Consider the following 27291-nt stretch of genomic DNA (forward strand, 5'->3'; position numbering starts at 1 on the left):
GAAATCGAGCTTTGTATCATTGTTATGTTGTTTGAAATTACTCACTTTTTTCAGTTCATTTGATGAATTAAAAATGCATCAACTGTCTTAACTTACTACTAATTGAATGTCAAAGCACATGCAATGAAAAAGCTGCCGCAAAAGTGGCACCAATATATGGGACTCAGGTTGGAAAAAAAGAACGTTCGTACTAATACACTCGCTTCGCAAGTGTAATCAGTGTTTTAATACCCTTTCTCGACTTCAACAATTAGACAATAGACCACACAAAAAGTGAACTTAGTTAAATGAAGTTATTAATTCGCATTTTTCGCCCCTGTGGCACCTAACGACTGCAAGCCTTCTGGGTTCCATGGTACAATGACGGTTGTTCTGTAGCTAACTAGCTGTTGTTCAACCGTAAAACGACATGGCACAGTTTTGTCCCAGCGATCTACCGCGGCCTGCAGAGGTTCTATTTCCACGACGATGAGGTTTTTTGTTTGGATCCCGCACATGAGGTCCCGCATTAGACTAAAATATCAACAGGACCGATGACCAGATGATTCAATTTTATAGCAAACACTTAATCTGAAAAGGGTTACACAATTCAAGGAGGCCAGAAAAAACGCCCGATTATTGTTAGCGCTCAGTTGATTAATGAATTTGAAACGCAGATTTCAAACATCACTTCATCACAACAAAAAATGAATCTTTTTCTGAACAAAATTGCACAATCTAATCAAGTATTCGCCACTACATCAGAAGCGAAATGATATTTTGAAACAATAACAACCTGTCAATTCTTAAATTTAGCATAAATCATATCTTGCTTCAAATCTCAAACTTAATGCAACATAAAATTGATTTAATTAACTTTTATTGTTTTTACCTGGAAGTTAGGAGTGTTTTGCTGGTCTTGGTTCTGATTATGAGCTTGGTTGTTATACAACATATTGGAATTGGGATTGACGCTGACGTTGAACATATTCGGGCCCAAAACAGATGGCATAAAAACATTGCTTCCTGTCGTGTCGATCTGTCCAGGCACCAACACCTATCAAGATTTTAACTGATTTTCATGAAAACCAACAAAGCAAATATTTGAGCGCAAATGAAAAGAAATAAATCTTAACTAGCATGTACGGCACCTCCGGTGCTTCAAATAGAATATTTAACGTGAAAACTGTTGATATATAAAATAAATTAAAAAAAAAAACAACGAAAGGAATGCAACCATAGAAAAAGACGGGCGCACCCAACGAGGCTTTTCATTTAGAAAATTGACCAAAAAAATTCCAACTAAAACGTTTTTAAACTTAAATGGTCAAATCTCTGAAGCTACTGGGTTTCAGAATGGCTGACAGCCAACAAGTAAACTCCTCGTATTTAACAGTTTGATTGGCACAATCACTGAATTCATGAATGAGACGCTTGTTAAACTTAGTTTTAAGTTTTTTGAAAACTTTTAAAGAATTATTGAAAAACGTCGTCTTGGAAACTAAAACGATTTAAGCAGTCACAATTGGAGGAAAAATTTGCAATGTCTGAGAGTACCCTGACAGAATCTGACACTATACTGTCGATAATATCAACTTTTGTTACGTTTTTTATATCTAGGTTGTGAAAAAAAAAATTTAAAAATCTTTAAAAACATCATATCTCGGTAAGTAAAAGGATCTGAGCTGGGATATTGTGAGGCAAGTTTTGGAAACCCTGAGAGTACCCTGACAGCACCCAATTACTGGGTTGAGATTTTCAACTTTTGTCAAATTTTATTATAATTTCTTTGAAAAGTTTTTTTTTGAAACAATCAAATTTTTTTGGAAAAATCATAAAAAACGTCAAATCTCGGAAAGTAAAAAGATTTGAGCAATCATATCTGGATTCCTAATCTGCAACGCTTGAAAATACCCTGAGAGCAACTCACACCATAGAGTTGAGAAATTCAATTTTTTATTTGTAAGCTCTTTGAAAATGTTTGAAAAATTCATAGAAGACGTCATATCTCACAAACTAAAAGAATTTGAGCAGTCAATTTGTGAGGCAGGATTTGCAACCCATGAGAAAACCCTGACAGCACCCAATTGCAGGTTGACAATTCCAAATTTTGTAAAAGTTTTCAAATTTAAGTTTTAATTAAATTTCGAGAAAAAAATCACAGAATCTTTGTATCTCGTAAACTAAAAAGATTCGGGTATTCATATTTGGAAGCCCAATTTGTAGCCCCTAGGGTAACCCTGACAGCATCCCACTTTTGGGTTGCTTATTTCAAACTTGACAAAAAAATTGAATTCAAGCTGTAAAATTCCATACAGCTTAAACGTGCAAAAATTCTTTTGTTAAACATGCAAAAATAACACGTTGAAAAAGCTTAAACATGTTGAGAGAGTGAAGCCCGTATTTAAATATATAATAATAGATAGATAAATTATCAATCTTCAAAAAAAAATTTTTGGCGAAAATGATTTAAGTAACAGGTTTGATATTAGAGAGTGGATTGAAAGCGTTTTTCGAATAAAAATGGCCTTTTCCATTGCGGGAGGTTCAAAATTATCACGGGGCTTCCGCAACTTTAGATTAATATGATAAATGACAAAATCGAGACAAAAAATGAATTTTGCATGATTTTTTTTGCGTTGAAAAAGCTGTTATTTGGGTATAATTTTTTAATTCGGGCCCGCCCCCTTCGTTGGGGTTTATAAAGAAGCCGACTTGCGGGCGGGGGGCAACAATAAAGTAGCTGAGTACTGACCTGCTGCTGAACGTAAGTGGACCCGTTCTGATTGAGAAGTTTAGGAACTCCGTTGTGTCTGGGAGTGTAGAACTGCTGGGGTTTATAGAGACCAGGATATGCTTGGAAGGCTTCTCTGTTCTGAGAGAGTACAAGGGAGTTGAGAAACTTGATCATGCCTGTTGAGGCCTCGGTAAGTGCTTCAACTTCAGTAGCACAAATCGGACCATCGTACGACTTGCCCAATAAATTCAGTGTACAGGCAAAACCCTAAACAGAATTCAAGTTATCTATGATAATCTGGGCCAAACAAATCCACTAGAACAAGCGATTAACAAGTGCTCTTAAATCTGAACATTTTTTATTCAAACAACTTATCTAACAGAGCTTTATAAGTCAGTCTTCTTGAAAATGTCGGTCGAATAGTGAAGTGGTTAAAACTGTCTAGGTGAGCCCGACCCCCGAAAGCAGAAAAAAATGCTCAGAAAACCGAGCCAGATTTAATGTTCCCATGAGTCATTATTTTCAAGCAACCAAAATTAAGAGCTTCCTACACTTTCATCGGTACTTGGTCATTGCAACCCTCAAGTCACGTTTTATACCGGAGTTGTTCAAGATAGCAACCCTGGATAGAGAAACATTTAAGCCACTTGTTTTTTTTTAACCTAGTGTTGTTCAACGAAATCTTTGGTTACTAATCTGTCATAGGAAAGCAAAAGTTGATAGATACATTGAAGTGTATTGCAAAAAATAGGTATCAAGTCAATAGTTTCGAAATTTATTGACATCCTGCTATAGGATTTTCTATTTGAAGAGTCTGCTGGTAGCATTGAGCGGTATACATCAAAAGTATGGACACGAAGTAAATGAAAAATCTTCCATTTCACAAGCAAATAGTTCAGGGGTATGTTTAACTTGAACATAGCCAAAAGACAGTTGGATGAGTCAACGAACGCAAAGAAACAGAAATGAATTGACAGAAAAGTGACTTTCAAATTATGCTTGGCCTTTTTTTGATAAAATAAAATCAATTCGAGAAGACTGAATTGTTAAGAAAAAATTTTATTCATTTCTTCATGCACATCTTTTGTTATTAGAGTATTTCAAGACTTCCTGGAAAAAAAATCATCACGACTTATGTAAGAGCTTGAAACACGCCTCTAAATATAACAAAACTCTGAACTACGACTCTTAGTTCGAAAGCGATCGCCAAGTCGATCGCGTTTTTCGTGAACTTTACACTTTCGCTGGTCGATAGTTGAGTTTGCCTTCCTTTTAATAAAGAAAATGAACTGAACTTAAAAAAATCAAACCGCGAAAAGTAAATTTGAGCCTGAACAATAATTTTAGACTTTTCCTGAAAAAAAACGTGAAAAAATCATCGCGACCTATATAAGAGTCTGAACTACGTTCATCGACTCTAAAACATCCCCATTGTACTTTTTTGCTGACCGTGTGTAGAGAGTGTATTTGGACTTGAGCAGTGTTCGGCTGTCCGCTGAACTGCTGCATCTTGTGCTGTTCGTACAGATCTGCGAAGGGGGCACACTGTCTGCTAGCATTGTCCAGATCTGTCAGATCTCCTACTACCGAAGAGTAGTACTCATGTACTGCAGCCGGTGCTGCCGATGACTGAAGAAACAGTACATTTTTGACAATGGAGGGTGAGGGGTTATAAAGGGGTTAAGTGTCAAGAAATAGATATTTACAGCTTTAACAGCTGTAGATTAATAGAACCATATATTCGTTTATTCAAAGCTCGAAATTATGTTGTATATTGTTACTCATTCAACCGGGAATCAGTTTATTGCAACCCATACAAAAAGTTAAAATTGTTTTCATGACCTACTGTTAAGCCTTATGATTACTACAAACATAAGCGTACCTGCTTACTGTGCATCTGCTTCCACTGACTTTCACTCATGTTACTTCCTGTTGGGATGCTACCTGGACCGCATTCCCTCCGAGAGAAGGATTTGTGTCTGAAATCGAACGTGGGCACATCTGAGTCTGAACTGCTATCATACGAGGTCTCTTTGTTCATAGGTATAGACTGATGTTGTGCATAGATCTGTTGACTCCATTGGGATTGGGGCATGTTCTCCATGAACTGCTGTGTTAAATTCACGAATGCGGGCGAGGGTTCCGAGCCGCTATGGGATTGTCCCGCGTGATATGTAGAATTAGGTGCATGATAGGGATCAAAAGGCTGAAACAATTTGATATTTAAGACAAATTGCCCTTTCGCCTTTATTTGCACAGAGGCGAAGCTTCGCAAACCCTTGCGAGAATACGACAAAAAGCAACTCTATAAAGTACAATAAGAAAAATTAGAAATAAGCCTGGAATTAGTAAAAAAAAAAAAAACTTCGTCTGAGATTCGAACCTGAGACCTAGAGATTAAGTCTCACACACTAACCACTCAGCCACGGACGCTTAATAGGCACCAAACACAAGTAAAGAAGAGAACAGATGCTATGCAATTTCCAATGTTAGTAAAATTTCTAAATAAGTGAACACTTAATGAACACTTATTTGCAAGGTAGGTTGGAAAAAAAGGTTCGTAAAAATACACTAAGCTGATCGCAAGTCTAAATACCAAATGACATATATATTAATAATATTTCAATATTTGTTAACACTCTAGAAAAACTGAGGATTGTCATAACTTAGCATAAAAATTATATATACGGTTCCCATAGCTTAAACTTGGTGTAGAAATTGAATATTAAACTTAGTATGGTTGCTATCCATGCAAATTATATTTCCTCAAAGATACACATTTCCAGTTGTTTCAAACAGATTACGATCTCACCAAATTATTCGTGGGTGGAGTGAATTTGTTTGCAGATGAGCTAGCATTCTTCGATTTCTGGTACATTTTTTCGTTCACAGCTGCCGCAGAGGCCTTGTCCAGCAACTGTCTTATACTACTACTGCCCCCACTCTGCTGTTGATGCAAGCCATTATGTCTACTGCCAGCACTATAACAATGCAAATCTAATTCTAATTAAAGACAGAAAACCGACGTTGATTGTGACTCATCGGGGGAAAATATGCTCCGAACAATGAAGGTTAGAAGAAGCGTTGAATTCGAAGGCGGCTTTTCAAGCAATTGTATTAATGATAAATTGTCGTCAATTTTATACAAATGCGAAACCATGCTTCTCACTTTTTGCGATACAGGAAAACATGCTATGTGAAAAAATTATTTGTAAGAAAAGAAAATACTATAGCATAAATCCTATTTTTCGAAAACATTTTCATGAGTGACGACAACCGCCCCTCAGCCAAGGGCGAAGGAATCATTTGTAGAAAAGGGTAGATTCCAGCTCGTTTTGGTCATATACACAGATCTTTTAGGTTAAAAAAATTTGCATTCATTGTTGTCTTGAGACCAGCAGGGAAAAATGAGAGCTCCAAAATAAAATCGGTCAATTGAGCTCTCATTTGCTACGATTTTAACGTGAGCCATTATATAAAAACGCATGAATAAGAAAAAAAACTACAGCGGGAAATAGAGTATCTCTCGTCGGAACTCTGAAACGAAAAGAGAGGCCGCTATCACTGCAGGCTATCAACGCAGGGCATAGCCGCTTGCGCAAGAAAAATTCGCATAACTGATTTAGGTTAATCCATTGATCTCCGATTTAGCAGCGTAGTTTTTTTGAGAAAACATCTTAAATTTTACGCAGAGGCGAAGCGGAGCTTCGCACCTCTTGCGATACAACACAACTCGAAAAAAATTGAAAAATGTTGAGAAAAACTAGAACCAAAATTTTCGTACACAGAGGCAAAGCTGAGCTCCGCACCACTTGCGATACAAAAGGAAAAGAAAACTAGATCTATTAAATGAATGAAGCTAATTTTAAAACAAAAACATGCCAAAACAATAGAATGTGAAATCAGCATCGCGAGATAATGTACACAGCGATAATAAAGCCGAAAATACCTCGTCAGAAACCTTGTCGGAAGTCGAAAAAAAATCAACAAAAGTTCAAACTTCTGAAAAATTAAGAAGTCCACCTCACCCTCAAAACAATTTAATTGCTCGTCAAATGAAACATTATGAGCCCACAAACCGATATAATATAGGCCGAAACCTATTAAGCCCAAAAAATGAAAAAAAAACAGCCGAATAAAAAATTTATAAAAATTATGACTAATAAAAAGTCCCTCTCAACCTCAAAACACAGACACTAACACATAAAAGGATTTTGTCTCGTCGAAAGACGCAATATGAGGTCAAAACGCCGATATAATATAGGCCGAAACCTATGAAGCCGAAAAAAAAACAAAGTCGGAAAACAATTGTTAGCATGAAGAACTTGAACTATAATTCTATAGGAAACTTAGCATTTTGTGCAATCTAGACAGGAGCATTAAAATTGTGTTTCCGTTGAAACGACTCAAAACTAGGCCATTAAGCCGATAAAAAATAGGCCGAAATCAAATATATATAAACGAGGTCAAGTTTAGCAAAAATACAAACAGCACAGAGTGATATCAGAACACTAAAACAGGGTGGCCACAGTGTCTGAGAAATCGCAGGCATTGACAGCACTGATACTCGCACTGATAAAAATAAATTCCAGGCACTTTTTTAGCTTTGTTACCCAACTTTTTTTCCTGTCATTGGCCGAACTCGTTGGCCCATTTTTTTTTCACCTAACTTTTTCGAGCCAACTTATTTCTTCTTCTCAGATCTGCTCATACTACCCGAAAAAATCTTATAATGTGTAGGCCTGTATCGATTTTTAATTTTGATTCAGTAGAGAAGCGCGATGAACAGATCACACCTCTCACTGATTTGGCACTGACAGCACTGATACCATGGCCACCCTGTAAAAGCAAGTATAATGTGAAAACAAACTTTAAAAAAACCATACAATATGGCAACTAAACCGAAAAAACATCAGCCGACAATTTTTTTGAAACGGACTTTCTCCAAATTCGAACCCAAGACATTTGGAATCCCAGGCGTATTCATTACCTCCAGACTAAGTGTGCCGGAGACGCTCAGAAATTTGAATTCATTATGAAGCAAGACACCAAATGATTCAAGCGATTCAGTTAAACTAGTTATTAACCCGAAAAAAGTCTATAATCAAGTTTGATAACACTTGCTTATCGCAAGCGTAATAACTCGAGGAAGGCCACCTAAGTCTCAACTAAAGCTTATTTCGATTGAATTTTTAATCTCAGATTTGATAGTGTAGTTGTTAAGAAAATTCAAAAAGTTTCTAAAAAGCGATCAAAGTTCAAAAGTTTTTGAGAAAAGCGAATCAAAATTCAAAAAGTTTCTAAAAAGCGATCAAAGTTCAAAAGTTTTTGAGAAAAGCGAAAAGCTTGGGGCCATAATATATATATATATATATATATATATATATATATATATATATATATTTACCTGTTTTTTTTTTTCAAACAGGAAATCTAGGCAAACATGCCACGCAAGGCAACTGAACAAACTTACGAAGCAAAAACACGGCTAACAATTTTTGACATATTTCAAATAAGCCGGGAAAAAAAAACGATTTAAAAAAAAACACTTTAATTTTCCTTTCTGGATGCTGTTTTCTGTCTCAATTTTGTTAATTGCATTATGTGCGCGGTTATATAACTTCTCTATTGAACACATCTTAAGCCTTGATTCAATGAGTTACTGGTTTTTTCAAGTCCCCCAGAAAACTTTGTAGTATCTAGTCGCCACCCAGTAGTTAAATATGAATTTTCATGAAATTGAGCATTGATATCAGCAAGTGATTCAACTGATTTTGTTAAATTAGTTGTTAACTAGAGAAAAAGTTTTAATTCCGATTTGATAACGCTTCCTAATCGCAAGCTTAAATCATAAACCATAATGAAAAAAAAATAGATTTGCTTGGGGCCATAACTTTTTTCTACTAAATTTAAGCAATCGCCGCTTTAAAAGGGAAGAGCCCCATATCTTAATCTTTTGATTGAACCTTCATCTCAGATTTGTGCATTGATATTTGAGAAAATGAAAAAAATTCTAAACAAGTCAAAATCACCCCTACTGACAGTCGAAGGCCGTAGAACGTGGGGTAAACTGAAAAGCGACTACCAAAAAATGCATGCACATAGAAGAGCAGCCGATTTATTTATTGGCACCATAAAAAAGTACAGTGTATTTTATGAACAGTACAGTACAGTACAGTAATGTACAGTACAGTGCAAAATAACTTTCAAAGCGTCGCAAAAAACATTAAAAAACAACAAATCCCAAATATTTTCATAATACCTGTTTTTAAAAACAGGACCCAACACAAGCCACAAATAAAAACAACAACATATGCTATCAAACTGCCAATGCTTAAAAAGCCTAAGTATGATTAAATTGAAATATACCAAATGTAACAAAATGAGAACTTTTATTTGCTACTTAGGTTAGGAAAAATTCTTCATTCTAGTACACTACGCTTGGCTTGTGTAAACAATGGAAATGCAGTGAACTTTGAAAGAAAACAAAGGTAAAACTGCAAAAAAATGAGCGAAAACAAATTTTAAGACTTTTTCCTGGAAAAAATCACGAAGACCAATATTATAGTACTCCCTACGTACACATTACTATGAGAAAAATTTACTTAAAAAACAACAGTTTTTTGGGGGCCATTCCCTCTTGCGGGTGTTAAGTTTCGATAAAAAATCTAGGGGCCCAGCTAAAGCTGGAGGTACAAGGTTGATATTGAATGAATTTGCTAAACTGATGCGGCACGAAAAGTGTGATTTCAAACATTGGACTTTGCCTTCAACCTTAGTTGTTTCTTTACAAAAATAAGCAAGAGAAAGAAATTTCAAATAATTAATTTTCCCAAGGAGATAATATACACCTTACAAAAAAATAAGGAGTCGCCGTTTCTGCATGACCAATTATCGCAACCTGTTTTTTCAATGGATATTTTAATCTTAGATTTGATAGTGTAAATTTTAAGAAAAACGGCCATAAGTTCTAAAAACAGATCCATGATACCTTGAAGCTACAGTGCTATTTGGAATATAATAGTCTGTGTTAATATCTTTAGCATTGGCTGTACTTAATAGCTGGCTGGTTATTGATCAAAATGAACATATTTTGTCCGAACAGTATTTGCGTCGCAACCATATTTGCGACTTAGGTTGTAAAAAAAAGATAGTTCATACTATAATACAAGCTTTGCTTTTGCTAGAAAGTCGAACCGCAAAAAAAACAGGGTGAAAAAATTTTATCTTAAAAAAATCATCACGAGCTGGATTGAAGTATCACTACATTCATCGATTCATAATAAACTCATTCAAGATTCCATTATATGTATGAATGCATTTTACACTTAGAACAATTCGTTCATTGAGACTTAATTAAGATTATTCAGAAGACAAAGACGGTGTAGTAAAAACGATTTTTATGGAAACGTAGAATATTGTAACAGATTTGCAGACCTAGTGTGATACTGATGGTGTTCTGAGGTAGCTGTCGCCTTGGGCATTATCCGTGCATCCGTTCTCTGATGTTCTGATGCCTTGGCTTCTCCAGTGCTCTTTCGTGTGGTCCGCTGCTGTCTGTGGCCATGGGTGATGTTGATGAGGGAGGTGGCAGGGAGTCTGTAGGCTGAAAACCATGTACCAGGCATCACCTGAAGCACAGTGGAACCTGTTGAATACATGAAGTAACAGAAAAATTATAAATTAGTATAAAAAGCTTGGCATTGGCGGAGAAAATCCAGTTAGAAGTCGATATTACACCAAATTGGCGGTTTTACTCATTCAATTGGGCGGTTTTACACTTTATGGCACAAAAGCAAACAGAATAATTAATTTTGGCCTTATTTCAGCTTTTTGGCGAGAACTTTTAGATTTATGATATTTTCGAAGAATCAACCAAAAACTGCGTTTAATTATCTGGTTTCATTTATGGATTGTAATCATCAAAACGAGGAAAAGAGACCATGAACTATTCTATATTATTCAAAGCTTCTTCGAAAAATTAATTTCATCAGAGCAATAATGCTCAGACTCACCTGATGGGCCCCTAAGAATGACTCGTCGAACAAGACATCCAAAATGGCATCTCTCGAGATGGCCTGTTTGCGAGACGGGAGTCCAATTACCGTGCCTCGCAGGCCCACCGGCACACAAAACCCATCGCGCACATTCACTACCCGGTCAAACATCCGGAACTGAGTGGACTCGTCCGGCATCAGACTTCCGTTCAAATCAGAGGGCTAAAAATTAACAATTTGAATTCTTTAGACAAATCATTTTCACAAAATTTTATGGAATTGAATAGAATGGAACTGAACTATTTTCTACACAAAATGAAGCTGAAACTTTCAGATTTTTTTTTTCTGAATAATGAATTTAAATATTAGCGCAAGTTGCAATTAATACACTATGTATTAAAAACAAAATTATATATTTATTAAGAAGCTAGCAATTTAAATTCAATAGCCAACACAAAATAATAATATCACTTACCCGGAATAGGTTAACGGGGCTTCCTTTGGCCAACATTTTCCTTTTCGATTTGTACTGAAACATACTTGGATTCAAATCACTACAACTACACAAAAAAAACATGATGAGGCATAACCTAATTCAATTGAGAACAAATATACTCCTCACATTAGCAATGTTGCATCTCTCGATCTCCGTCTGGATCTGAGTGAGCACCTGTTCTTCCAGTATCTGACTACTGCATGAGATCTTCTTCGCCTTAGCACAAGACACTCCCTTCAAGAACTTAGTCAACTTGTCCAACTCCTGCTGCGCATCACATCCTAGAACACAGCCAATCTAATCAGTTAAAAAACAACTTCATTTGACGCAGAAAAGGAACACGTCACGTCATCGATTAAGCTTATGTCCATACAGTTATAAACAAGACAACTGCACGTTAAAACTTTTCAAGTCTCATTTGAGATTTTTACCGTTTTTTACGTTATCATGCGCAGCCACGGCCAGCTTCGAACTTAACAACACTTTTCTACACTTCTGACTCCACATAAATGTCCTTGAATAAAATCCCCAATAGATTTTACCAAACAATAATAATCAAATGCATAAGGGGATTCAAGCAGTGGGTGGCATGCGGCGGGGGATGGGCATATACTCGTTTCTCCTCAGAAACTCGATAACCTTCGCTATTATTTATGACATCCAATTCTGTATGAACAACCTTCGACGCGAATAATGATTGAATTTGACGTGCGCTCCTAATAACACACATTGAAATTAAATAGGTACCTTCAAAGCATTTGAGTGTCTCAGACAATCAATTCAGTTGACTTGAAAAAATTTTTTAATAACCCTCCCCTTTCGAAAACTTTAAATGTGCCTCTAATAAAATGAGTGCTTCAAATGAACAATTTTCACCTTGAGGAAAAATGTTCTGTGCCTTGAACTTGTCGGCCGAAGGGTTCTTCATCAAGAGGGCAAACATGTCCGGGAAAGTGTCCATGTACTCTTGTATAACAGCCATGCACTTCTCAGAGTAGAGCCAACCTATAAAGTAGGGATAGCAAAACATAAAAAGGATAGCCGGTAACTATGCAAGTAGCACAGAATGTTCCGACCAGTCTTAGAAAATACAAAAATGTTTTTTCAAATTGGTGTCCTCTTTTTCTGCATGTTTGACCAGTCAAAAAAAAGTCAATTGGAAAACAGTTTTTGACACAGGCGAAGCTGCGCTCCGCAAACACAAGCGAGGAAAATGCAAAAAAGATCTCTGAACAGGCAAAACAAAGTGAAATAAGAAAAAGGTTGAAAAGACACCTTGAGACACTTTTTTGCAAGGCTTGGGAGTAACACGTTCGCACATCTGCTTCATTGTCGCTTGTAATTTTATTAACACTAGCCACCAATAAATCAGCTGCACTTTCTATCAAATTGCCACTGCGATGCGGGAAAAACTCGACCAAAAAAATAACTATTACAATACCACGTTTTTTCTTCCGATTGAAATCTTATTCTCCGATTTGGCAGGGTAGTTTTTGAGAACAGTCAAAAAAATTTAAAAAATAACCAAAATGTCAAAAAAGGGCTTGTTTGAGGCCCTAACTTTTTTCTTCCAAATTTAGGAAATAGCAGCTTGAGATGGAGAGATCCCAATGATTAGTTCTTTAGTTAAAACGTTCATCTCAGATTTATGCATTTATTATTAGAGAAAATGAACAAATTCAAAATCAAATAAGTCAAAAACCTCCTACTGAAACTTTCGAAAGCCGTAGAACGTGGTGTAAACTGAAAAGAGACTAACAAAATATGCAGACACATAGAATAGCAGCCAGTTTTTCCAATGCCACCATTGGTTTGAAAATTGGTTCAGTAGTTTGAGCAAAAAATGAAATTTTTGCGAAAAGTTTAAAAAATTTCCGAAGGGTCGCAAAAAAAACAAAAATTAACAAATCCCATACATTTTCATAAATCCTGTTGTTTTCAAACAGGACCTAACACTAGCCAAAAATAAACCACCACTATATGCTATTAAATCACCCTGCTTAAATACGCTTAAATATGATGAAATTGAACTTTACCAAAAGTGTCACAAAAGAGCACTTTTAATTGCGACTTAAGTTGGAAAAAAAGAGAGTTCGTAATAATACACTTCGCTTCGCTTATGTAAAGAACAGTGACTAGAAAAACGAAAAAAAAAACGAACTTTTGAAACTTTAACGGAAACACTGAGAAAATTTTCAATAAGTTTTTAAATGTCGTTCGAATCACGACTAAAAGGGCTTTAATATGATTAATCACTCAACCCTGTCCGATGATTATTTGTGGCGGCTGATTGTGCGTGGAAAACAGAAAGAAACCTCGAATACAAAGTTCCTCCCCATTTTCAACGGTCGGAACAAAAACCAGCATCTATTCAATTTTAACTAATGGTTTGCTCCGAAAATATTTATCAAATCGACATTTGATAAAAGCATCACTCACCTACAGTCGAACGGTCTCAAGTCAGAGTAGCAACAATTAGTTCTCAAAAGAAATAGAAGCCCTAAGCGACAAGGAATCGCTAGGCATTTGTGCAACAAAAATTGGCATTTCCGGAAAGTGTTCGAGAAATGTATCGCAGATTTTAATCCGTCTTAAAAAATCAAAGCGACTCCTATCTCACAATTGCTTCCAAAGTAATGTACAACCTCTTCGTGTTACCAACCTCCTCCACCATGGTGCAGGTTGTCTTCGTTGTTCACTCTCTTCGTGTACCCCATGACTTCTTCGTTGCTGCGGGTGAACTTCAGATTCAGCCCAATATTAACACACCAGCCCTGATCCAAGCCACCGCCGCCTTGCTTCCCATCTGAACTACAAACACGAGCATTTTTCTACACAGAGGCGAAGCGGACCTTCGAACCACTAGCGATACAACACATACAAAAAAATGAAAATGAAAATTTTTGAAAAAATGAAGTCATAAGTTTCATATGTCTAGATAGAAGTTCATTCCAGGCAAACATGCCAGACACTTGAATTTCAAATCAGCAACAATGGAACAAAATTTACGAAAAGAAACAGCCAACACTCTTTGAGCAGACACAAGTTGAGCCGAAAAAAAAAAACAATTATTTTATAAAAAAAAGTTAAGTCTCACCTTAAACAACAATGGAAAACTCTTGCAATTGCAACTACAATGAAAATTGTTTATATCACAAGAAATTTCAGTGATGTGGCAACTAAGCCGACAACCTTTGAGCTGAAACCAATTGAACCGAAAATAAAAAGATTTTATGAATTTTTTTTTTAAATCTTTCAAGTCCCCCTTGAAGCTAGAATGAACAGCTCCTGCACTTGCAACTACAATGAAAGTTGCTTGCAGCGCAAAAAAAAATCAGTGATGTGGCAACTAAGCCAACAAGCTTTGAGCTGAAACCAATTGAACCGAAAGCAAAAAGATTTTATGAAAACTTTTTTTAATCTTTCAAGTCCCCCTGAAATCAGAATGAATAACAATTGCACTTGCAACTAAAATGAAAATTGTCTACAGCACAAGCCAAATCCGTTGTGTTAAATTTGAAATTAAGCATGTCAGTCAGCAGCATAGTCAGCCAGTGATTCAATTGATTTTGTTAAACCAGTTTTTAAGTAGAAAAACGTCTAAATTCCAGTTTGATAACTCTTGCTTATCGCGAGCGCAAACAGTAACTGACATAACTGTCAGTTTCAAAATTTGGTCATTTTGAAGGCCAGAACATTTTTCGAAATGACCGCTGAAGCAGGTAGGTTTTCAACAAGTTCTTTCTATTAAACCATTGATTGATATCAAAATTGGCAAGATAGTTGTCGAGAAAAAAAATTCCAAAAAACGGTCATTAAATCAAAAATTTGTCTTTCCCAAGAATCAAAGCTTTTTAATGCGCTATTTCAATTGAAACCAAAATCTCAGATTTGGAAGGGTAGTTCTCGAGTAAAAATTTCAAAAAACGATCAAACAATCAAAATTCTGATTTGTGCGAGTGCCATTACTCTTTGCGTAAAAAAATTGAGTGAAGCTGATCACGCAGGGAGGCTTCCCATAACCAGTTTAACCCATTGAACCCAAAATCTAAGATTTGGGAGGATAGTTTTTGAGAAAAGAAAAAACATCCAACAGGGGTCAAATAATCCGCCACAGACTTTTTCGAAGACTGTAGACAATTGATAACGCAAAAAAGAGACTAGCAGATTACACAGGCACAAAGGGGAGTAAGCAAAATAATTTTTTTGCAGGAAGAAAAAATTGCAAGGCGTCTCAAAAAAATTAAAATGAAATAAAAAACCCAATTCCATACAATTTTATAATACCTGTTTTTATCACAAAGAAATTCTAAAAAAAAGGCGAGCAAGAATTTCAAATTAGCAACGGAACAGAAATTACGAAGTAGAAACAAAGCCGACACTCTTTGATTTGAGCACAAACCAGTTGAGACCAAAGAAGTGATTTTATAAAAAAAAAACTATAATAAAGAACTCTTGCAACCACCATGATCATTGCTTAAAGTACAAGCAAAAATGTGGGATCTAAGCCGACAAACGAAAGTCATACAAAGATCCAGTTTTGTGGACAAGGCCCACGTTTGTTGCACTTATAATTTTGCCGAAGGTTATTTGTCTTCTCTATAGCTAATGATTTTATAGAGAAGTAAAGAAAAAACCCACGACCTAAATAAGTGACAACTCACTTCGTTCATTAGCTTTTAATAAAAAAAATCAGTAAAAAATCATAAAACCTAAACTACGTTCATCGACTCTTTAAAAATTAAAATCAAATTTTGCTACGCGACGGATTCGAACCAGATTAAGAGTCTAACGTCTTCACACTCGGCCACGGACGCTTAACCATCGACAACACAAGCCACAAACAAAGCAGAGAACAGATGCTATGAAACTTCAAGGCTACAGATCGTGATAATAGCAAAAGTGCCACTAAAGTGAGCACAATTATTTGCGAGTTGGTTGGAAAAAAAGTAGGTTCATACAAGCTTGCAAGTGTTAACACAGTTAAATAAAGACATTGAATTACACATACTTCTTGTCATCTTTTTCCTTCTCCTCAGGAGGTGGCAGTACGAATATGGATCCAGTAATTCTGCCCACCAGCAGAGGGCTTATTCTCAGTCTGTCCGCCACTTCCCGCTGCGAGAAATACATGGTGGCCCAAGTCTAAACGTAGACAACAGTGAGACACAAACAAACAATTCAATTTAGTTGGACCAACTTCATTGGTTCAATTTTTTTCTTAACGCCCTCGGGCGCCAATCTAGAAAATTTTTGAAGGTATAGCATGATCCAAATGATTTGACGATGTAAAATACAAAGGGTTTTCTAATCCATATTTTTCCTTTAAGCTACTCTCCGCAAGTGAAATATTCAGAAAGCGTTTTCTCGGGCTTTTTAATCCTGGAAGCCGTTGTTCGGCGTAAGATTGCGTCTGTAATTGACAGATAATTTTACAGGTCAGGAAAGTGAATCAGCATCAACTACTGATACATGAGAACATGTGCTTTTTGCTCTCTTAGATTTTAAACGTCAAAATTTATGTCTTTCAAGTGTCTCTTACGTCTTTCTTGTTGATGATGTTCTCGAAATTGGGTTCCACCTTCTGGTAAAACTCGAACTTCACTGAGCCCTGGGGAGTACATTCCACCACTGTTGCTTCCTCCCCGTAGTAACTGGACCCAATTAGGAACAGAGTCGAGCCCTGTGGAAACATTTCATCCAGGTTGTTGACCTTTTCCACCTTTTTGGACTGGGTCATGATACCATGCACGCAGAGTTCAATAGGGTACACCTCTGTATTGCTCGCGTACCTGAAGACAGCCAAATAAACCCAGCTTTTAGATAAAATTCGGTGTCTAGGTCTTTTACGTCTAGGTATCTTTTGAATATACAATTGGCAATGATGTCCCTTTGTTGTAGAAAACGAGAAAAAAAAGCAATAAAAAAGACCAATCGAAGTCTAGAACCTCTAATTTTTTTTAGATCATTGAACAAAAACCCTGTAGTAAGAACTAGGTCACATCAGAAAGCTTGGTTATACAAAACAAATTATCCAGAGTCAGTCAATAATAGTTTTGGAAGAATTTCTATCTTTGATATAGGGAATCGCTCAATTGAGTTTACTTGGGAAGCTGAACGCCGAAAGCTTATCCTTCACAAAACCCAAGGTGCCAAGATTTTTTTCGATTTGCTACCGATGTGCCCTCATTGAAGAGTAGATTTGCCACAAAGAGTACAATAACCTATACACATGCATTTCAGAAGCATGAAATTATTTCTCGCCCTGTACTAGATGTTACCTGGGTTCGAGTGTAACTGTGCCCGACTGTTGATGGTACACGTTCTTCCTTCCCACCAGTTCAACTACCTCCACCATCAGCATATTCTGACTCTGTGGCTTCACATCTCTCTCATACAGCATCACACCACGCTTCTCGTAGTACCTAAACAAAGCAGAGAATTGAGCTGATATTTGTTGACCATAGCCAGCCGACAGTTGAAAAGAGTCATAAGCGCAAAAAAAAACTAAAAAATATTGACTTGTTCCCAATTTTCAAATTTAACAGAAAATACATAGACAACAGACAGTTGGAAAAAAGTCAATGGACGCAAGTATACAGAAAAAAAATAGTTTTTTTTTTTTAAATCTCATTTTTCGAAGAAAAAAATTAGATTCCCTGAAAGCTCTTTAAATTCTAGAACAATTTATGATTGATCTTTTTTGATAAAAGGAAACCAATTTGAGAAAACTGAATCAATAGATAGATTTTTTTATTTCGCTGGGAAATCTGAAAATTAAATTCCATTATAGAAACTAGAGGTCGATTACGTTTTTTGTGACGTTTACACTTTTGCTGTTCGATAATGTAGTTTGCCTTCCTTTTAACAAAGGAAAAGAAATGAACTGAACTTAAAAACAATTCAGAAGTCAAATCGCGGAAAAATAAATTTGAGCCTGAATAAAATTTAAGAAAATAAAAAACGAAAGGAAAAACCATCACGACCTATAGAAGAGTCTGAACTATGTTCATCAACTCTTAAACATAGTCAATTGACAGCTGAAAAAAAGTATTGAAAGCCAGGAAACAGAACAAAAACTAATTTACTTTTTGAAAAATTCAAATTTCAACTTTTCAAGAAAAAATATATGCTCTTAAAGCTCTTTAAACTTAAAGAACAATTTATAAATGGTGCTTTATTGATAAAAATTAGCCCAACCTAAGAAACCTGGATCAAAAGGTATATTAATTCGCAGGAAAATCTAAAAATCACAAACCAATTTCGAAAAAGAAGTCAATCACGTTTTTTGAGACCTTAAGACTTTTGATGTTCGATAGTGGAGTTTGCCTTCCTTTAACAAAGGAAATTAAGTGAACTTAAAAAAAATCAGATGTCAAAATATTTTTTGTTTCCAAGAAGGCGCTAAAAAGCTTCAAAAACTGATATTCCTGGAGAAAAGTTTTTGTCGTATTTGCGTATTATAAGACCTTATTAGCTCGAAATCAGACCAAACATCAAATATGTTCAACCGGTTTTTCTCTACACTGAAAAAATTTTTAGAAATTTTTTATGTCGTTTGAATCACAACTGCAATGTCTTTAACATGATATATCACTCAACCCAGTAATTGTGGTACCTTATTTTGCGTAGAAAACAAAAAAGATAGCCTGTTACTGTGCAAGTAGCACTGAATGTTCCCACGAAAAGTCTTAAAAACCAGACAAACAAAAACAAGTTTTTTCAAATTAAAGGGGCTTTTTCTGCGTGGTCTGATGAAAGGATCTGAACAAAAAACTAGAACTTATATTCCACAGTCAGGGTAAAAAAAGCCAATTGGACAACAAATCATTTAAAAAAATCATTTACTTTTTCAAATTGTTTTTGTCCGTAAGTTATTTGAATTTTTGATTCTTAAAATGACGCAAAAACCTGCAAACAATCAAGTACAACTCAATTTTCTCGGCTTAATTAAATCATAAATAAGCTATTGTAAGCCTGATCGCTCGCTTTATTCGCTTGAAAAAATTTTTAAAATCATAACCTGTCCTGTTTTTCTTGATACTGGGACAACTTTCTGAAAATTTTTGAGGTCAATCGAAGCACGACTGAAAAGGCTGGAATATGACATATCGTTCGAATCATTACAGCAATTATTTGTGCTACTTGATTTTGCGCGAAAAAATAAACTGAAACACACCCGACTACAAAGTGCCTCCCCATTTTCAGTGGTCGGAACAAAAAATAAAACACACCCGAATACAAAGTTGCTTCCCTCTTTCAGTGGTCGGAACTATGCGAAGAAGTTATAATAAAACTTTTTTTAACAAACGCGAAATTCCTATTTCTAAATAGGTATTCTTGTAGTTCTGATACTACTTCAAACAGAGGCGAAGCTGAGCTTCGCACCACTTTCGATACAGAATAACATGTCAAAAATCAAAAGACAATGTGTCTCAAACCATAAGTAAAAAGTTTAATTGAATTCTGTTGAAAAAAAACTGTAGGATAAATAATAAGGAAACACTTTATAAATCCAAAAAAAAACTTCATGAAACGCACGTTTATGCGTAGTACAGTTCTTCCCCCACCCTATTTATAGAAACAAAAAATCAAAAAAAGAAAATCTGAAAACAACTCTGATAATGATCAAAATAACCTAATTACATCAACGGTATCAAATATGAACTTGATACGCAACGTAAAGAGAGCTGGATCAAAAAAAAAAGAAAACAAAGACAAAAACGCCCGTATAAAAATTTTTAAAAAAACACGCAAACAATTTTGTTTTCAAAAGAAAACACGCGACAATTGCCATATATCTTGGCAGAGAAAGAGGTCAAACCATAATTGCCAAAAAATGTTCGAAATTTATGCAGTTTTTCGAAAAAATTTTGACACAAAAACATAACGCTTTTCCATCAACTTGAATGGACTTCAAATAAAATTGCTGAATCCTTAAACACATCAATAAACACATAGCGACCCATGCTAAATGAACCACATAATCGCATGCGAATATCTTTGCTCTTGAAATTATGCAATAAAAGTTGACAGAGCCGATACAACAACTGGTACTGTTTAAATAATATAAAAAAGATGCTAAAAAAAAGAAAAAAATAAACCAAAACCAGACTTGGTAAATTTACAATTTACTGAGCTTTAGTTGTAGTACAAATTTGCTCAAATGCTTTAAAAAGTAAGTCAATGATCTCCTATCATATAAAAAATGGTTTTTCAAAAAATCGGGAAATGAACTGACAGAAACTAGGCCGAAAAAATGAGAAAATTTTTGAAAAAACAATTACAACCTGATGCGGGCTTTACCTAAATACTTGTTAAACTATAGTAGTTTTATTTGAATTTTCAAGATACTGAGACTGTTAGAAGATGGAGCCCAAGAGATGAAAAGATCATGAGATCAAAATTGTTTACGGAAAAAATCTAGTACCCGATTGCAATACCCTTGCTAATAGGCAAGGGTAATTAAAATTGAAACTAATTCTACGCACTTTTATATTAGAAAAAATAATAATAAAATTTGCACCCGAAAAAACTGAAAAATGAATGCAAATTTTCTTTAATAACAGAAAACTTTGGCGAGTATGAAAACCAGGAAACCATGAACTATATTTAACCACTTGAAAAATTTAAAAAACTACAAAAAAATCTACCGAAAAAATTACAGATATAAAACACCCAGCCACTAAGCCGACAAAATTGCGACGGAATCATTAAGCAGACAAAAACCTCCATTTTTTGTCTTATATTTTTATTTTATGACTGAACAAGAGGTCACTAAACCGATACAATATAAGCCAAAATTATACGTACGGAAGCTTAATTAATAGGTACCAACACTAGCCATAAAAAGCAGAGAACATATGCTATGCAATTTCCAATGCTACAATGAAATTTCCAAATAAGTGAACGTTTTCAATGAACACTTTTATTTGCGAGTTAAGTTAGAAAAAAAAGAAGGTTCGTAATAATACACTAAGCAGATCGCTAGTGTTAACAGCAGAAAGAATCAAAGCGCTAAAAGGAAAAACAATGTAAGCTGCGTACAACAACATCAGCAAACACATATTAAGCCGACAATTTTTTGGAAACGGTTTTTAAAAAATTTCGGTTATATTCGAACCCAGGACCTTTGCTGTCCCAGTCGTATTTTCAACCTCCTGACCAAGTGATCCGGAAATGTTGCAAAGGATTTAAACCGGTATTTAGGATAAGTTCTTTAAATCCCTCACCACATCTCCGGCACACTGAAACACATTGCCGTATCCGGCTAGTGAGGTACTCCAGAGGCAAAGAAATTTGAATTCAATATGAACTGAACATAAGTTTATCATTTCTAATTTTGACTATTTTGTGAACTAAGTTATTTACGGTGAAAAATCGAATACCTGATTGCGATTGCAACATCCTTGCCGATCTCAAGGGCAAAAATTGTTGTGTCGGTAAATGCCGAAGACAAGTCATTAATTTAACTGATTGCAATAGCTGACTTTCTTTCAAAAACTTCTCTGATCACGATTTAACTCCTTGACCAGGACTGATAGTTTCGGAGAGTTTCTTAAAATAAGCATCGTTTTGAAGGGAAGGGTGCATCGCCCTCTTCAACTCTGGTTGCCAAATTGTTTAATAGTAGTTTCATTACAATTTAACGAAATCCAACTCTGGCCGACACTAAAAATTTTCTTGAAACGCCTTGTGCGACAGAATATCTTAAGTTTGAATGGGGAGTGTGCAACTTTCAGGCCAAAACCTTCAAAAATGCCATGAAAACTCTTTATAGTACAAAAAAGTGCCGAGGGCGCATAAAGGTTGAGCAAACTATGGTCATATTCCAGGATTTCGACTGAGCAGGAACAATTCAAAATCGCTGACCTAAAAATTGACGACAAAATACCTCGTCAATAAAATGTGCATGCCGTTTTTGCAGTATAAATATTAATTAGATTTTCAATTGCACCGAACATGCAGTCGCATATAGATTGTATGCAGGGGCGGATCTAGGATTTTCTCGAGGGGGGGATTTTCAAAAAATGTTCGAAAATTTTTTCGACCTTTTTTTAGGTTGACCGAACGAATTGATTTTTTGAGCTCTCCCTTAGCACGGGTTGTTCCATGTTTTGGCCAAATGTTCTGCACCGCAGGCAAACTTTTCAAAAAACAGTCCAAAAAAGGCGTTTTTAGGCACGTTTTGGAAAATTTTGACCAAAAAATTGCGTTTTTTCGGCGCGCTCCCCCCCCCCTAAATCCGCCCCTGATTGTATGTATAAACTACTAAGCTAGGCTATTCTAGGCTAAATGAAATTTCAGGGGTACCTTACCAGTCTATGATTGTCTGATACTCCTGTCTTAGTTTTGCTTTGTCCTTCTTGGCCAATTCTTGGTGCACAATTTCGCCATCTTTCCCTTTGGACAGCCTGAAATCACTTCTACATTTAACTTGACAAGCATAACAAAGTAGTATTCAGCTTCATAACTTGGAAAAACCATCTACTCTCATTACATCTCTTAGAAATTTTTTTTCTTTCAACAACACTGCTTCGCTTTCACAGAAATATAGATTAAAATCTGCCGAGTCAAGAGATAAAACTATTTTGAAAATAGTAAATGATTTCATTTTGAAAATAGGACTAGTTTCTTATAAATCTGTAATCTCATATTTTAGATAATTTTTAAAGTACGCATTTCTTTCCTCTATCTTCAATTATAAATCAATGATCGAATAGACAAGCTTTTTTATTCGGACCACGGAGTGAAGAAGAACTTTAAATTCAATTTTTTTTCTGCACAAAATTAGAAACCGATAGTTTGCGCAATTTAGAGCATATTGGTTGGAGATATGCAATAGCGCTGATTTAAATTATTCAGACAACGCATAAAACTCAAAATTTAAAACGCGTTTTTCTCAAAATTGCCTGATTTTAGACAAAAATTGATGAAGACAAAACTTGCTTGAAAAGATCATCACGACCCATATAAGAGTCTAAAAAACGTTCATCGACTCTTGAAAAATAAAAGAACCAATATGCAACAAACTTCGCTCATTTCATTTGCTATCTGTATTTGGGAATTATCCCCCCTCCCTCAAAAAGTACCTGTTGTCATTGTCTGAAACTGCGACAACTTTGGCTTCTTTCAAGTAGGGCCACTTGACAAAAACCACAGATTTCAGATCCACCGCACTATTATCCATCATCTCAGAAGCTGATGAAAAGAATTTTTCCGTCGCATCATCCAGACACTAAAAAGATAATCTTCTCTTAAACTCAGCGCGCAATGCAAAATTAACGATGATTCTCTTCCCGAACCTCCCATTCGGGGTTATTTTTACCTAATCTTGTCCATAGCAACGTAATTGTTTGTTTCTATCGAATTAAATAGCAACATTGCTGACTGACTTCGAATTGATTTCTGGTCTTACTTTCAGGTCGTCTCTGGGAGTTATTTTGATAATCATATTGTCGCTGCGACTGTTGCCTTGGAACACTTTCACTCCAGCTGCCCGCAACTCACTCTAAACAACCAACTTTATTTTGAATCGCAACAATGAGAAACAACAAGACAATATTTCGATCAGATATTCGCTTATTTGGTTGTCATAGAAGATCAACCTCAACTGATGACAATGATCGGTCTCAATTGCGGTCAAAACTTAAGAAACAAGGAAAATTTCGAGAAAGATTCTTTAACATAAAAACTATATCAATTGACCAAATTATGGAGCAACAAGTTTCTCAATTGCACGCAATTTCGATGGTTTTCAAAGAAAAGAAAATTTTTTTTGTGCCTATTGACGTATACCGTTGAATTTGTTTACAAAGGGATTTGTTTGACTAATTTGTCAGACTAACCGTGTACTCGATGTGTTTCGTCGTTGGGAATCCATCGAAGTAGACATCTAGCTTCACTCCCTCTAGCAAACCTGAAATAAACTACAGTAAAATTTTCCATCGGTAGTTCCCTTCTTTATCATGCTTAAGCTATTTCAGCCTGACGTTGCATTTTTCATTAATTATCCAAAATTTGGCTACTGCTTTACTTTTTGTCAAAAAACATGGCCAGAAGGCATTTGAAGAGTGTCAATAGCCGTTTGTTTTGTCGAGCGAAACGGACAAATGCATGTGTGTCAATTAGCATGCCCAAAAAATGTAAATTGAATATTCGCTATTTCACGTTTTTCTTACTCACTTAGCCAAATTTTTACACAGAGGCGAAGTTGCACTTCGCATACACAAGCAAAGATACGACCGATAACGCTACTTGGAAAAAGTGAATGAGTAAAACTTCGAGTCTACAAAATTCCTTAAGTGACGCACACCAATTATGAGTCTACATAACTGCTAAGTCACGCAAGCCAACTATGACGCATTAGCAGAACCAGTCAATTTGAAAAAAAAGAAATTTGGCAACTAACATGCCTGAATTTATAGAATGGACGCATTTTAACTAATATACGAAGAAGTTCATTACAAACATCCGACCCTGCCCTGGTTCCAACCCTCTTATTTTGTTGCGGGTCTCCTTCCCTACCTTATAAAGCACACCCAGATAAAGCAACTATCGCATGCTAATGGGCACACATGCTAAAAGCTTTGCCCCCGACAATTTCAACAAAATTACTCTAAATCAATGCTTGGATGCTATGATAGCGTCCGACTATTCTTGAAACAGCATGCCTTGTTTTGTTATCGTTACGACAACTATCGCAGAGCGCTAATGCATTATGATGCATAGCGATTTTCCCGAGCAACATTGAGAAGCAAAGACAGCTCGTACAGGGTCAGATGTGGTATCTTCTTAGAACCATTCGAATTCCAAAAAAGTTTTCCAAAAAAATTCCCGCAAAAGAAAAGCCAATTAAAAACGAGCCATTTAAAACATATGATTGTTAAATTAATATCGAATCAAAAGTTAACAAAGCCGACAATGTCTGAGCATACACCCTTCGAGCCAATAAAATTCATGAAAAAAAATTTCAACTTCCTCCTCAAATCATGAAAACACATAAAATTGTTTTTTTTTGCTCATCAAAATAGGCAAAAAAAGGCCACTGCACCTATATTAAATAAATAGAAACTTTTTGAGTCGAATCACTAAAAACAAAGAAAAAACTACGCCAAATCAGAGTATGAAAACTTATAATAAACATTAAAAGAAATCTCGAATACAACAGGTATTTAAAATGCTAATATGCTCAAATTATGCAAGCTAAATTATAAAAGTATACATTTGAGAAAAAATTATCTAAAAGTGGCACCATATTATCACACTACGCAATCACTTCTAATCACTTGATTATTGAGGCTTATTTCAACTCTGGTAGTACGCAAGATAACAGATTGAAAAATTTGAAAATGAAAAAACAGCTACCAGCAAATAGCAAAACTTTTAATGAACTCAGGAAACCGAAAACATACGGTTAATGTATTCGATTCTTTTTTTTATACTTCGACTTTCATAAATCTCTCCGGAATTGAAGAACCTTTGATTCACGCTTATAATGTTTTAGTTTATCTTTCCACGCAAAATCAAGTACTACAAATAATCATCGGACTGGGTTGAGTGATATGTCATATTAAAGCCCTTTCAGTCGTGATTCGAACATTTACAAAAAAATTCCCAGTGTCGATAAAAACCGGTTTGAAATTTTTGATTATTGGTCTAATTTGGAACGAATATGGTGTGCGCATCTAGGCTTACGAGCTGAATTATGCCTAATTTAACTTATTTAGGCATGTAAAACTAGTTTTTGGAGTTTTTTAGCTTCATGTTGCTGAGAGTTATACCCAGTCTTACCGTGTTTCACATCTTGCTTGCTTATGGCCCACTTATTAAAGGGATGTTCTGTGATTTTAGCCTTGCAGTGATCCATTGTGTCGTAGTGATGCACTGCAGGGTACTCGTAGTCCAGTGATCTATCGAATCGGTAGACCAGTATCGATCCCCGCGCATTGCGTCTTTTTTCGTCCAACTTCAGACGTCCAGTCCACTGGGACATGGCATCCAGCAGTCTATGCTACAATTAAGACAAGAGTTAAAAATTGTGCGGTTGACCAACTCCAAGATTTGTATACTCAGTTTTCAAACATTCTTGACAAATAGAAACCAGGTAGCAATGATTGCGCTTTCATTCTGCAGAAATTGCGCATGCAATTTAAATTCGCTAAAAGAAACTACTGTTGGCAAAAATTACCAACGCAACTTAACGCAGAAATATGCATATACATCATTTACTTTTATCGGTTGATTGCTACAATTTTCCTGAAATAATATTTAATTTTAGGTTTTTTCAATCATCTCTTTAGCGCTACAGCGGCTTATAGTGGTGATTTAAATTAACCGGATGAAACGCCTAACTTGAAATTTAAAAGGCGTTTTTCTCAAACTTGGTAAATTTTAGACAAAAAATGATGAAGCCAAAACTTGCACAGAATTTTAGCACAATTAATTTGTTTTCCAAATATGCTACAATTTTAGCAGAGTATGGTGTTATTTGTTTTCCGAAATTCGGGCCCATAATTTTAGCCCAACAATGGATTATTTTTGGCTTTTTTCGTCAATCAAAATTTACGCTGAACTACCGGGTCAATTACTGGCAAAACTATATCTAAGTGAGCTTCTTTTAGAGCCCAACAAAATTTTAAAATGGTATATAATTTTACTTTGCCCATTTTTTATTTGAAAACTTTTTAAAACATTTTACTCAAACTTTTAGAGATAACACGCTTTTTAAACTTTGTTGGGTTTACTTTGATATAATTTTCTTTGCAGTAATGGACACAGTAGTTTCAGCGTAAATTTTGATTGACGAAAAAAGCCAAAAACAAAACATTTTGAGGTAAAACTTTGAGCTCGAATTTCGAAAAACAAATTACTTCATACTAATTAAATCTAACAATAAATTCCACATTCGAAACTAGAAATCGATCAAGTTTTTTTGCGCCATTTCAGTTTTCATATTTGGAGAGCGCTTTTTGCCTACCTTCTAGCAAATGATCTTGAATTGAACTCGAAAAAGTCATATACACTTGAAGGCATTAATAGGTGCATTTTTAAGTATGAATGCACTTCTTCTGTTTTAAGAG

At 35.5% G+C, this 27291-nt stretch overlaps 1 protein-coding gene across 2 annotated transcripts in view; it reads right to left on the bottom strand.

Annotated features, from left to right (window-relative positions):
- Nucleotides 1-137: 137 nt before the first annotated feature.
- The window catches only part of LOC134838955 (5'-3' exoribonuclease 1-like), a 66828-nt gene continuing 39674 nt past the window's right edge, over nucleotides 138-27291 (bottom strand). Inside the window, exons 14-33 of one of the 2 annotated variants that reach the window (XM_063854327.1) lie at nucleotides 26003-26222; nucleotides 24058-24128; nucleotides 23628-23720; nucleotides 23302-23447; nucleotides 22528-22623; nucleotides 17491-17634; nucleotides 16752-17001; nucleotides 16221-16354; nucleotides 13872-14020; nucleotides 12086-12214; nucleotides 11336-11490; nucleotides 11189-11242; nucleotides 10732-10935; nucleotides 10154-10347; nucleotides 5529-5688; nucleotides 4599-4922; nucleotides 4166-4345; nucleotides 2735-2983; nucleotides 872-1036; nucleotides 138-513 (exon numbers count right to left, since the gene is read on the bottom strand). In XM_063854327.1, the coding sequence (XP_063710397.1) occupies nucleotides 394-513; nucleotides 872-1036; nucleotides 2735-2983; nucleotides 4166-4345; nucleotides 4599-4922; nucleotides 5529-5688; nucleotides 10154-10347; nucleotides 10732-10935; nucleotides 11189-11242; nucleotides 11336-11490; nucleotides 12086-12214; nucleotides 13872-14020; nucleotides 16221-16354; nucleotides 16752-17001; nucleotides 17491-17634; nucleotides 22528-22623; nucleotides 23302-23447; nucleotides 23628-23720; nucleotides 24058-24128; nucleotides 26003-26222 (3237 nt within the window). In that variant the 3' untranslated portion in view covers nucleotides 138-393. Of the gene's footprint in view, nucleotides 514-871; nucleotides 1037-2734; nucleotides 2984-4165; nucleotides 4346-4598; nucleotides 4923-5528; nucleotides 5698-10153; nucleotides 10348-10731; nucleotides 10936-11188; nucleotides 11243-11335; nucleotides 11491-12085; nucleotides 12215-13871; nucleotides 14021-16220; nucleotides 16355-16751; nucleotides 17002-17490; nucleotides 17635-22527; nucleotides 22624-23301; nucleotides 23448-23627; nucleotides 23721-24057; nucleotides 24129-26002; nucleotides 26223-27291 lie in introns of both variants that reach the window. The other variant, XM_063854326.1, reaches the window with a different exon arrangement.

This window comes from Symsagittifera roscoffensis, chromosome 2 (assembly GCF_963678635.1).
Source record: "Symsagittifera roscoffensis chromosome 2, txSymRosc1.1, whole genome shotgun sequence".
In the NCBI taxonomy this organism is placed as follows: domain Eukaryota; kingdom Metazoa; phylum Xenacoelomorpha; order Acoela; family Convolutidae; genus Symsagittifera; species Symsagittifera roscoffensis.